The sequence below is a fragment of the Stomoxys calcitrans genome, chromosome 2 (genome assembly GCF_963082655.1).
Source record: "Stomoxys calcitrans chromosome 2, idStoCalc2.1, whole genome shotgun sequence".
NCBI classification, from domain to species: Eukaryota; Metazoa; Arthropoda; class Insecta; order Diptera; family Muscidae; genus Stomoxys; species Stomoxys calcitrans.
This window is the reverse complement of record NC_081553.1, coordinates 100,451,741-100,465,368: the sequence shown is the minus strand read 5'-3', so window position 1 is coordinate 100,465,368 and position 13,628 is coordinate 100,451,741. Positions and strand designations below refer to the sequence as shown.

General features: G+C 41.0%; 1 protein-coding gene across 1 annotated transcript; it reads left to right on the top strand.

Moving 5' to 3' along the window:
- The first annotated feature begins 3,225 nt into the window (after nt 1-3,225).
- LOC106093452 (uncharacterized) lies at nt 3,226-9,873 on the top strand. Its single transcript, XM_013260508.2, has 2 exons — nt 3,226-3,319; nt 8,718-9,873. Exons 1-2 carry the CDS (start codon nt 3,275-3,277, stop codon nt 9,765-9,767), a joined length of 1,095 nt encoding a protein of 364 aa, XP_013115962.2. The 5' UTR covers nt 3,226-3,274; the 3' UTR covers nt 9,768-9,873.
- The last annotated feature ends 3,755 nt before the right edge of the window (nt 9,874-13,628 follow it).

The following is a 13,628-nucleotide window of genomic DNA, read 5'->3' as shown; positions in this document are numbered from 1 at the left end:
GGACGCTCCCCCTTACCCCAAAAACGACACCCATATCCGAAAGTGGTCCGATGGACACAATAAGGGTATCAAATGAGAGGTACTGGAGACCAGAATACGAATATGGTATTAAAATTTGGGTCCAAGTACCCAGCGGGCCCCCCCCCCCCCCAACTCCAAAACTCCTGTAAACAGATATATTCGAAGTTCACGTCAATATGGGACTCAAATGAAAAGTAATAGGCAGTTGATTACAAATATGGCATAACACATTAGGTCCAAGTAATGGGAGGTCGTCCACTCCCAAATGGGCATATTAGCTGACCATGGCTATATAGGATTCAAATGAAAGATATTTGGGTAGTAGATTATAAGTATAACATTAAAATTTGCGTTCAAGTCAAGGTGGCTCTTTTCCTCCTAAAAATACGCCGAACAGATAAATTGACCCATTATGGCAATATGGGACTCAAATGAAAGGTATTTGAGAGTAGAAAACGAATTTGAGATCCAATTGTGGGAGTACCCCTTAAACTGAACTTTATTTCCGACTATAGCAATATGGAGCTCAAATCATCGGTATTTGGGTGTAAAGAACGAATTTGATATCTATTTTCAGGGCAAAGTGCCGGTGGCCTGCCCAGCCCCAAAACACCCTCCAAACGGTTCATACTTACCGACCATGACAATATGGGGTTCAAAAATAAAGGGATTTGAGAATAGACACGAATTTGATATCCATATTTGAGTCGAAATGTCTCCCCTAAAAAGCACTCATTACTCTCATTACCCTAATTTAAAAAATACCAGATCTCGGAGATTGCTAATGCGATTAGTTCGAAATTTTTTGCACTCTAACAATAACCAAAAAAAACATGGTTTCTATTTCTATTGTTGGGGACGGGTGCCACGGGGATCGCTCAAAACCCGCTAAATGGATATATAGACCAATCACGACAATATAGAGCCATGTGTTTGGGGAGTCGCCCCACCCCACAATACCTCCCTATTATATAAAAACCATTTGGGGTGCAAAATTTATTGATTTTCGGGAAATTTATAAAGAGTGATTTGTTAAGAGCTTGATAACTTTTTTTTAAAAAAAAACGCATAAAATTTGCAAAATCTCATCGGTTCTTTATTTGAAACGTTAGATTGGTCCATGACATTTACTTTTTGAAGATAATTTCATTTAAATGTTGACCGCGGCTGCGTCTTAGGTGGTCCATTCGGAAAGTCCAATTTTGGGCAACTTTTTCGAGCATTTCGGCCGGAATAGCCCGAATTTCTTCGGAAATGTTGTCTTCCAAAGCTGGAATAGTTGCTGGCTTATTTCTGTAGACTTTAGACTTGACGTAGCCCCACAAAAAATAGTCTAAAGGCGTCAAATCGCATGATCTTGGTGGCCAACTTACCGGTCCATTTCTTGAGATGAATTGTTCTCCGAAGTTTTCCCTCAAAATGGCCATAGAATCGCGAGCTGTGTGGCATGTAGCGCCATCTTGTTGAAACCACATGTCAACCAAGTTCAGTTCTTCCATTTTTGGCAACAAAAAGTTTGTTAGCATCGAACGATAGCGATCGCCATTCACCGTAACGTTGCGTCCAACAGCATCTTTGAAAAAATACGGTCCAATGATTCCACCAGCGTACAAACCACACCAAACAGTGCATTTTTCGGGATGCATGGGCAGTTCTTGAACGGCTTCTGGTTGCTCTTCACTCCAAATGCGGCAATTTTGCTTATTTACGTAGCCATTCAACCAGAAATGAGCCTCATCGCTGAACAAAATTTGTCGATAAAAAAGCGGATTTTCTGCCAACTTTTCTAGGGCCCATTCACTGAAACTTCGACGTTGTGGCAGATCGTTCGGCTTCAGTTCTTGCACGAGCTGTATTTTATACGGTTTTACACCAAGATCTTTGCGTAAAATCTTCCATGTGGTCGAATAACACAAACCCAATTGCTGCGAACGGCGACGAATCGACATTTCACGGTCTTCAGCAACACTCTCAGAAACAGACGCAATATTCTCTTCTGTACGCACTGTACGCATTCGTGTGGTTGGTTTAATGTCCAATAAAGTAAACTGAGTGCGAAACTTGGTCACAATCGCATTAATTGTTTGCTCACTTGGTCGATTATGTAGACCATAAATCGGACGTAAAGCGCGAAACACATTTCGAACCGAACACTGATTTTGGTAATAAAATTCAATGATTTGCAAGCGTTGCTCGTTAGTAAGTCTATTCATGATGAAATGTCAAAGCATACTGAGCATCTTTCTCTTTGACACCATGTCTGAAATCCCACGTGATCTGTCAAATACTAATGCATGAAAATCCTAACCTCAAAAAAATCACCCTTTATCATTTTTGGGACAAAGACCCTGGGGTCCACCCTACCCTCAAACACAACTTTTTTACCGATCATGCCAATATGGGACTCATACGAAATGTTTCTGAAAGTAGAGTACGAATCTTATATTTAATATCATGGCCAAGTGACCACCCCCGAAATACCCCCTAAATCAGAAATCGGCAATATGGGACTCAAAAGAAAGGCATTTGAAGTAGAGTACACATTTGCCCAGGAACTGAGCAGGGCAAACTTTTATCACATCAATGAGTGCTTTCCGATTCAAGTTGAGTTTATCAACGATAAGGGACCTTTTTATAGCCGAGTCCGAACGGCGTGCCGCAGTGCGACACCTCTTTGGGGAGATTTTTTACATGACCATGCAAATGTCGCCAGCATTAAGAGGGGTAACCACAGTATTAAATTTTGTCCAAAGTTCCGCCAGGATTCGAACACAGGCGTTCTGTGTTATAGGCGGACATAGGCTACAGTAGCACGATATCCACCTTCAGGGCGAAGTGTCCCTACCCTAAAAAGATAAAGAGAGTTAAAAAGGCGCAGCTGTGCAGGCCCTGTCCAGCTAGTTCCTAATAAAATTGAAAAGAAATCTTTTTTTAAATTTCAGTCAAGGAAATAAATCAACTTATTCAATTTTATTATCAAATTTTTCATACACAACGATGTTAGTAAACAATTTGAACATTGCCAGAGATAACATTAAAAATCGTTGTATTGACTTAAATAAACTTTTTTTGCGATTAAACCTATTAAGGTAATCTAGTAGCAGATAACCAGTAGCGATATAGGGGCTTTAATGGATACAGCAGTTGTTGGCGATAGTGAATTTACGAACTTTGGGAAACCTCAAAACTTGCCAAAGTAGTTGGCTGAAATCTTTGCAAGTGTATGGATTAAAGAACTAAAAAATCGGCAAACATGGGACAATTTAAAGGGATTTTGCTGTTCATCGCTTTGATGTGTGTAAGTTTTTTTCTATTTTGTTTTTTTGCAAAGAGGAACCGTAAGAGCGGCATTCAATCAAGCGTCATTAAATGGCAAATAAATTTGGTATGAGGTTCAGAACACAAATTGCAGCTATATCGAGCTGTAGATCATGTTGACCAAATTTATCATTTGTGTCACGATGGTTTCCTAAGCTCCTTTTTGCAAATTAAAAGTAAGTAAAACTGTGCCAAAGCTAATATAAATGGCAAAAATATGGAAGACTATTTACAAGAGTAGTTTACTATAGAGTGAAAGAATTGGAGTTTCGCCTGGATTTAAGTGATCAAACACGGTAGCAAAAAAGAGAATGGTGACGCTCAGCACCTGGGTTCGAATCTTGGCGAGAACGTTAAAAAAGTTATCTCCTTCTAATGCTGGAGACATTTGTAAAGTACAATGCGTTGTAAAAACTTATTCCCAAAGAGGTGTCGCACTTCGGAACTGTGCGTCGTTCCGAAGTGCGAAGTGGCGCGGTTTGAGTTTTTTCTTTGCAAAAATCATATATTTTGAACTGAATAAGATAATTAAATGATTTAAACGGCATATGACTGATAAGTGTTCAGCCTATAAAATAAATGTTTGAAAGGGGTGCTAAGCTTTTTAGGTGCTTAGTTATGGCTTATCAAAGTCAAAATTTGTGCAAAAATGGTAAGTAAGTGGAGTAATTTTTTTTTAATTTTCGATTTTTTTCTCATTTAAAAGACTTTAATATTTTAAAATCATCAACCAAAAAGGGTATGTAATCCCAATCTTTCAACCACCGACTGGAAGATTGGTAGATTGGATGAGGCTGATGGTGAACGGAGACATGCAGTATTCGTATTAAACTCCGGGTGTCTCTGAAAATCTGAAGGGGTTGTATCCTATGGACTCAACAAGTTCAAACCGAAGGTCTATAGAAGCGGTGTGGTTGGGGAATCAAGAGACGACTCAGCAGTTGCCTTAGGAACTATCGACCACATCGGATTGCAGTAGACTGAAAATCCCCCGGCACAATCGAGACAGGAGGGGATGGCATCGAAATGGGACCCGACAAGCCCTGTGTGGGGGTCACAAAGTTGGACTGGGCTCAAAAAGTGCGCCAGCGAAGAAGCACGGAACTCAGAAAGCACTTCGACAGCAGCAGTTAGTGGATCATCTGAGGAGAAAACGTTCACACCGCAAGTGCCCAGTGTCCTGAGGAAGAGTGGTTCCACAGCTTTCTCACCTGCCCCTTGATGCAGGTGAGTGGTTCTACGAATCTTGTGAGGATGAACTCCTGGTGAAGTCAGAAGACGAGGTTAACACAACAGTGGTGAAAGTTCTGAATCCTGACTACGGTCCGGTTTCTACGGTTTAAAATTCTGAAGGGTACGGGGAATGGGAGACACAGAGTATGTATTTTTGCAAAGAGTAGTCTAAATGTTTTTCTTCTTCCGTCGCTAAGCACTGAAGATTTAGTAGTAGCCAGCCTTGAAATAAGTAAGTCTCATTATTGGCTGGCTTCCCTTTATATGACATACGATTCAGAGATGCCGCCTTTAAACCTTAAGTCGCTGGTTGATGCCGCATCTGTAGGGAAGAAAAGATTCATTGTAGCATGCTAATGCACATCACCAGATATGGGAAAGTTCGGATGTCAACGAAAGGGGTGAGCTTCTAATTGAATATATTATAAGTTGCAATTTGGCGATTTGTAATAAAGGGGATAAACCGACCTTTATTACCGGGAACAGGCAGGAGTTACTAGATATTACCTTTGTATCGGAAGTGGAAGAATATGCGACTGGCATGTGTTGGATGACCACAGCTTCTCTGATCATCGTTATATTAGTTTCAGCCTTGGAGAAAATACTGAAGTAGTGGTCCCTCAGCTAAACAGAAGAAAGGCGGATTGGGATAAATTTCGGCACAAATTCTGCACGTCTATCCCTTCTAGACCAGAAAAGAAAGTGGAAACTATGGAGGATATAGACAAAGTGATCAAGCGGATCACGAAGACCCTGAATAACTCGCTTGTGTCAGCATGCCCTAGTGCCTACCCAAGCGGACCACAGCGACCGCTATGATGGACCCCAGAGCTGGTTGGTCTAAGGAAGGACTGCAGAAAACTCTTCACACAGCAAAAGCCACAACTGCACCACACGATTGGGACGTCTATAAGGCTGAGCTTAGAAAATATAAGGGCGAGCTTAGAAAGGCTCAGAATAAATTCTGGGTAAAATTCTGCAGCTCCGTGGATGAGGCCTCTAGGCTAAGGAAGATTCTGTCCTCGCAACCTATTACGGTGGGGTATATTCAGAAGTCAGAGAATGTATGAATAATGTCTAGTGAGGAAACACTAGAACTACTCGTTGATACACATTTCCTGGGAAATTCTTCAACGGACAACGTGGCGCCAGTAGAGGTTGTCACTGGTATGCATTCGTCGGAGGCTATAAGGGAAATTGTGTCTGAGCCGAAAATCTTTTAGGCGATATAAGTTTCGAATCCTTTGAGCCGACACGCCCTGATGATGTATCACCGGTTGAATTACAAGATGTGTCTGATAGACTGGTTCCCTGGCTTAGGGAGATATACTCTGATTGTATCATAATGTCATATATATCTGTGGGATGGAGGGACACGAAGGTTATTTTCATTCCGAAAGCAGGAAAACCCTACTACGCGAAGGCGAAAGATTTTCGTTCTTTTAGTCTGTTATCCTTTATCTTTATCTTAGGGCAAAGATCCCTGGAGATCACCTGTCATGGTAGCAGCATGCATATAGTAAAGGCAAATCCACTGAAACAGCCCTTCACGACCTAGTCGGCTACATAGAGGGTTCTCTCGCTGTCAAGGAATATACAATGGTAGTATTTGTTGACATTGAATGTGCTTTCAATAATTTAAACCGACATCAATCATGAAGGATTTGGAATTTCTAGGCATCAACACTACCGTAAAAAAGTTTATTAATAACTTACTTACTAAAAGATATATTACGGCTGGCTTGGAATCTGTGGATCAAAAAAGATGGGTCAGCTGAGGAGCTCCTCAAGGAGGTGTACTACCTCCTCTACTTTGGCATATAGCCATTAACAATATATTACTGTCTCTGGAAGAAAAAGGTGTAAAAGTAGTCGCGTATGCTGATGACGTGTCAATTGCGCTTAGGGGAAAGCTCCCAGTACTCTACGATATATACTTCAGGAAGCTCTACGTGCAACAGCAAAGTGGGCTCCAGGTATAAATCCGTGTACGACAGAAGTAGTTCTTTTCAGCAGGAGATACAAGTTACCTACAGTGGAACCTGTCTCCTTAGGAGGAGAGAATGTTCCATTTACAGAAAGCGCAAAATACCTGGGTGTTTAGCTGGACTGGAAATTGAACTTCAATTCCAACATTTTGGAAAGGGCAAGAAAGGCAACTCTTGGCCTATACACCTTCAAGAGAGCCATTGGCAAAAGTTGGGGGCTTATAACGCGTGTCATGCATTGGGTATATATTGTAGTTGTCAGACCCATAATGCTATATGGTGTTGTGGTCTGGTGGACCCCGCTGCAAAAGTCCACCCACTACTCAATACTTAACCGGTTCCAAAGGATGGCTTGTTTGTGCATCTCAGCCGCACTGAGGACGACACCATCTGATGCACTGAATTTAATGCTACATCTTATGCCTCTGGACATTGTGGCTACCCAAATTGCAGCGACCACAGCCGTGAGGTTAAGGGAGCTCTCTCATTGATCATGTGGCGGCTACGGACACTGCGTTATCCTTGATACAATATCCGATGTTCCAGGCAGTGTGGATTACACCCTACCTGAGCCGCTTTTTGATAAAAAGTACTGTACCACTATTCCTGATAGAACCGATTGGAACTACGATTTCCCTGGTAACAGAAGTTACATTGACTTCTTAATGTATGGTTCCAAACTAAACGACCAGGTGGGCTTGTGGGGTGGGGTGTACTCTAAAGATCTAGAACTGGTCATATTGAAAAGGTTACCCTACCACTGCAGTGTGTATCAAGCATAGACAATTGCAATGAAGGAAGTGGTGGAATGGCTAAGATATAATGTGATTGCAACGATTGGTTTTGGCTAAAACTAAAGGCATTGGCTGCTGCGGGGCCATGGACGTCTTTTTCAAGATAGGTAATATCATCATATTGAGCCATCAGGCGGTATAGTGGCGGGACACTCGATAACGCCCAACGGACAGGGGGCCGACGACGAGGCAATCACCGACTCTCTTCATATTGGGAAGACTAGGATAGGGCAGTGCAGGAGTGAGAGACCCAACACAGCCTAACGAATGGGGACCCGACGACGGAACCATCAACGACTTTCTCGAGATTAGAAAGATCTAGGATGGAAAAAGATTCTAATGCTTAAACAGGCAGTGCAGTGATAGAGAACTCAATGCCGCCTAACGCACAGGGAGCCGACGATGAGACCATGACCTACTCCTAAGAAGCGTATTTATTCAAGATTCGGAAGACTAGTGTAGACAAAGATCCTAATATAGGAACATCAGGCAGTGCAGAGACGTTAGACTCAATACAGACTAATGGACTCAATACAGCCTAAGGAATACAATATGAGTACCAGAGCGGTAAAACGTGCCTCCTGGAAGCTTTTCTGCGAACAGGTCGATAGCGTTAATGACGCCGCCAAGATGAGACAGTTTCTCCCAAAACTCCATTGCCAACCTGAAATGTTATTAGACAATGACTTGAACTTTTTAGACCTCTCAAGATCCGTATCGAATTTGGTCCAAATCGGATTATAACGAAAGGTGGTTTTCATATATACCCGAGGTGGTGGGTATCCAAAGTTCGGCCCGGCCGAACTTAACGCCTTGATGCCTCTAATTCGAGATTTTCCCTTTCTATGAGAGTAATAAGGGTATTTGCAACTCTTGTGCTGTAGGAGATTTAATGATCCAATCGAAGCGGAACTGTGTAGAGGCTCTGATAGCAGCTCTCAGTTCTTCATAGACATTTTCCTTGCCAAAGCCCAACTTATGTAGCATGCAAACCAAAAATCAATCCTCAATTTCGGTAAAGTTTTTACCCTAATTATTACCTGCAAACTGCAAACGCCATAGATGGAAAGGCGTGGCATCTTTTGATCCAAACTTTTCTTGATGGACAAGCGTCTTTGTATTTTTCCCTGGAAAGAGTTGAAAAGATTTTTAGAAAAGTTAATTTATAATCAAATTATTTGCTTGGGGTAATAAGCATTTAAGATTTTAACCTAAATCCTTAAAAGATCTTTCTAACACCGTAGATAGACTTTAGGTCTATGGAACCTCAACTTTTAACTTTCAATATAATTTAGGTTTTTACATCACTAAAATATTCTGCAAAAAATACAGATTTTATTTCATCATTGCTGTTTCATTACAGCTCACGCACTGCTCGTTTGGGGCCAATGAGATGATCGGTTTGTTGGATAATTACAAAGACTTGACTGGTGATGAGATCAAAGCCTTGCTCCCCTTATTTGAACAGCTGCAATTGCAATACGATCTAATCATGAAGGAGGCCAATAAGGAAGATGTTAAAGTAGAAGGAGAATTTGCAAAAATTTATGAGGCCACCATCAAGGAATTTGATTCACAGTTTGCTTCCTTCATGGACGAGGATGCCACCACGGTCTATGACACATCATTGCCCACCGTTGAGGATATAATGGGAAAACCAGATTGGGAAAACATGACTCCGGAACAAAGGGATGAATTCCTGGACATACAAAGTATACTCCAAGACACCTTGGATGAGACAAAGGAGGGCCTTAACGAATTGGTTGCCCGGGCAGTGCAAATCGAAGCTGAACTTATAAAGATTAACAAACCCAAAATTGTAATGGGTGTACTCAATGGCTTGAGTGCCATATACAAAGTGGCCAGTCGTGTGGGTCGTGCTTCTTATTGTACCTACTCCCACATGCCCCAATTGAATGCTTCCTTGCATCAAGTGTATGATGGTGTGGACTGTTATCTCCTCACCACTTCCCTCATAGTGCGGATTCAAAATGAAATATATGACACGGTAAAAGTACTGCGCAAAACCATCTCCGATTTGGCTGTGGTTTATAAGAAAGTGGCCAACAAGAATACGCTAATGGGAAAAATTGTATCCATGATTATGAATATGAAAAAGGTGACTTGGAGTGTATTTGGAGCATTGCGTCAGGCGCATGATGTCATCGGACTTGTGGTTACCCAATTGCCGGAGACTACATCAAATATTTACAAATGTGGCACGAATATGCTGGACAATGTTCCATTTATAGTGGAAACGGTATCCAATGTGACCGAGTGCATTACATTTGTGGATAATTCCAAACCCGACTATGGTTTCTTGGATCCAGAGAACTCAACTCGTATTCCAGAGCTGTATCCCGATCCAGAAAGTGGTGAAACCGACAGCGATGAGAGTTGGGAATTGTTTTAATGATCTTATAAGACTTGAGAAAAATTGTAAATGTTTATATGTATGTTAATTGGTTTAGAGTAAAAAATAAATGAAATGTTAAAGCTTTTTATTATAGCAAAAATTAGTAGAAGATCTTTGAGCTTGTTGAATTTCTTTTTGTCATTTTTTGGTAAATATTAAATATTATTGAATTTGTTTGAAAACAGGGAAATCTTATATATAAAAATCAATTTGTGTTTGTTTGTTGGTTTGTTTGTGTTTTCTTATAGACTCAAAAACGGCTGAACCGTTGAAATTTGCACAGATGGTGCATAATGATCCCGTGGTGAAAATAGGGTACAAAATTTTTTGATATCTGAAGGGGGGCGGCTCCCTCCCCCTTACCCTTATTTTCAGAAACGCCATATCGCGGAGATGGGTAGTGCGATTTAAGCGAAATTTTTGTGGTCTCTTTTATTAGCCTAAAACCAAAAATATGGTATCCAAATTTTGGATGGGGTATCTAGGGGGGCCGCCCTACCCCAAAAACCCACCAAATTTATTTACAGACCAATCACGACAACGTGGGATTCAAATGAAAGGTATTTTCGATAAGAACACGAATCTGATACCCAAATGTGGGACCATGTGTTTGGGGGACCACCCCAACCTCCAAAACACCCATATATCGGAGATATTTACCCACCATGGCAATATGGGACTCAAATGAAAGGTATTTGGGAGTAGAATACAAATCTGATATCCAAATGTGGGACTTAGTTTCTGGGGGTCCACCCCTTACCCAAAACAACCCACAAAAAGGACTTATTTACTGACCATGGTAATATGGGCCTTAAATGAAAGGTATTTGAGTGTAGAATTCGAATCTGATATCCATATGGGGGACCAAGTTTTTGGGGGGGGCCGCCCCTCCCCAAAAACACCACCCAAAGAGGGCAAATTTACGGCCATAGCAATAAGGGGCTCAAATGAAAGGTCTTTGGAAGTAAAGCACGAATCTGATATCAATATTCGGGAAAAAGTGTCTATGGGGCCACCCCACAACATCACACAAGTAGGATGTATATGCTGACCATTGTAAATGAGAAGTATTTTAGAGTAGATCACGAATCACTCAATGACTTGGCAATAAGGCCAAGTCATTGAGTAACCGCCCCGCCCCATTTGGGTGTAGACCCCGAATCTGATATCAAAATTCGGGACCAACTGTCTAGGGGATGTCCCACCACCATAACAACCCCTTAATAGGACGTATTTGCTCACCAAGATAATTTGGGTCTTCAAGAGAGTGGAGCTCGATATTGAAAATTTTTAATGCCCATACCCCAAACCGGACATATTTGCTGACTTTTGCAATAAAGGGGTTAAAAAGGTATTTCCGAGGATGGCAAGATGCTAATATATTTTCAATGCTAAGTGTTTAGGCGACCACCCCAATCACCAAAATCCGACATATTTACCGACCATGCCAATCTGGGGCTCAAATGAAAGGTATTGGGGAGTAGAGCACGAAATTGATACCCACTTTTAGGATTACCTCAAAACACCCACAAACAACAATTATTTTCTGACCATCGTATGGGAATATAATAAGTATCTGATATTCAAATGTGGGACCATGTATTTGGGACACCGCCCCTTCCACAACCGATCATGGCAATATGGGGCACGAAATTTATAACCACTTTCGGCACTACGTTTCTGGGGGGTCCACACCACAACCTTAAGCCACCACCCTGGGCCCTTCTCACAACCGAAATCCATATGAGAATATCGAGCTCAAATAAAGTCTTTTAAGAATGGGGTACATCTAACATCCTAACTTAAATTAATGATTCATAGACCAATCAAGATCATATGGAATTCAGATAAAGGCATTTATATTGATATACTGTTCCTCAAGCGATATGCACATACTATTTTCGTAGCATGTTATTTTTACTAAGAGGTCTTTTATTGTCAAAAATAAATATTCAAAGTATTATTTTGTTCCATATAAAGTAAAAAAGGTGCAGCGGAGAGGGCCCGGTTCAGCTAGTAAACACATAAAATGAAAAATATATATATTTATTTTTTCACAGCTTGTGACTCTGTAACTGCATTCTTTCTTCTGTCAGTTATCAGCTGTTACTTTTAGCTTGCTTTAAAAAAAAGTGTAAAAAAGTATATTTGATTAAAGTTCATTCTAAGTTTTATTAAAAATGCATTTACTTTCTTTTAAAAAATCCGCAATTACTTTTTGGGCAACCCAATATAATACCTGAAGCGGTAAGTTTATCCAACCCGAATTAAGAATCAATCTCCGAAATCTTAATGCTGATCAATGCGGACCAAATTTTTCGTACGTATTTGTGTGACTCGTCGGACTTAATCCGATGTTTGAAACCATCAACTTCAAATCAAATCGTATAATTGGATGATAACTAAATTTGGCATGAGGTTCGGAATATAAATTGAAATAGTAGCTACAGTGTGCGCCTTATCTTAATCCATGCAAATCCATGATGTGTTTTACGGGCGTCCCCTCCCTCTCTGTCGGTCGGTGTAGGATATGATCCAACCAAGTCCATTTTCTCTTCCGCATTTATACATCGACAGGGGAAGCCTTGGCTTAATCCATGCGGATCCATGACGTCTTTTTCGGGCGTCCCCTCCCTCTCTGTCTTCGCGAGTTTCAGTCTAGGACATTTCCCGCCATATCATCGCGCGGTCGGTGTAGGATATGAGCCAACCAAGTCCATTTTCTCTTCCGCATTTATACATCGACAGGGAAAGTGTTTGTTCTTATTTGCAATTCTTCATTTAAAATACGGTTTGGCCAGAAAATTCAAAGAATTTGTCGAAGTATTGATACGTACGCGTATGTCTGCCTCTGATCCTCCTTCCCTTATAAGTTTGGCCCAAAATAGTAGAAGTTGTCAACGTCGTCAATAATATGGCCGTTTAAAGTTAGTGGTGTCAGATTTGATGTTCCTATCCTCATCAATTTGGTCTTTGCTATGTTTATTCTCAGGCCTACTTTGGCAGCATTTCCATTCAGTCGTTCCAGTTTCGACTTTATGTGCTCGAAGCGATGCGCAAAGAGGTAGATATCATAATCGTATGCCATAGGATGACTCGGCAATAGTTGTTTCTAATACGGAGTCTAATAAAATTAAAACCAGTAAGGAAAGGCAAAAGTCGGGCGGAGCCGACTATATATAAAACCCTACACCTACCCTACAATTTGACTCGGATTCGGCTTTAAAAAAGAGGCCCCTTATTATTGAGCTTAAATTGAATCGGGCTGCACTCATTGATATGTGAGAAGTTTGCCACTGTTCCTTAGTGGAATTCATGTGTAAAATTTGCAATTTTGTTACCCTTTTTTTGTACCTTTTTTGTACTTTTTTGTTCCTAAATGTCCAAAATCCCAAAAACTCTTTTGGCATCCCAAACTTTTGCATATTGTGTAGGTTGGTCTGGAAGGAAACATAGGCTATATAATTTTTCGGTATCGGAAGGGGGACGGACCCTCCCTATTATGCCAAAAACACAACCCAAAATCAAATGTAGACCGATCGGGACAATATAGGTATCAAAAGAAAGGTATTGGAGAGTAGAATATGGTAAATTTGAGTCTAAATACGCATCGGGCCGCCCCAACCCCAAAACTTCCCCAAACAGACATATTGGGCGTACAATTCAATATGGGGCTCTAATGGAAGGTATTTGGGAGTAGATTTGAATCCGACATACAAAATCAGATCGAAGTAAAGGGGGTCACGCCACCCCTCAAAAACGCCATTAGACACATTATGACTATATGATACTTGGCTGAACCGATTTTCTTAAAATTTTCATAGATTGTTTACTTTTGTCTGGAATGAAACATAGGCT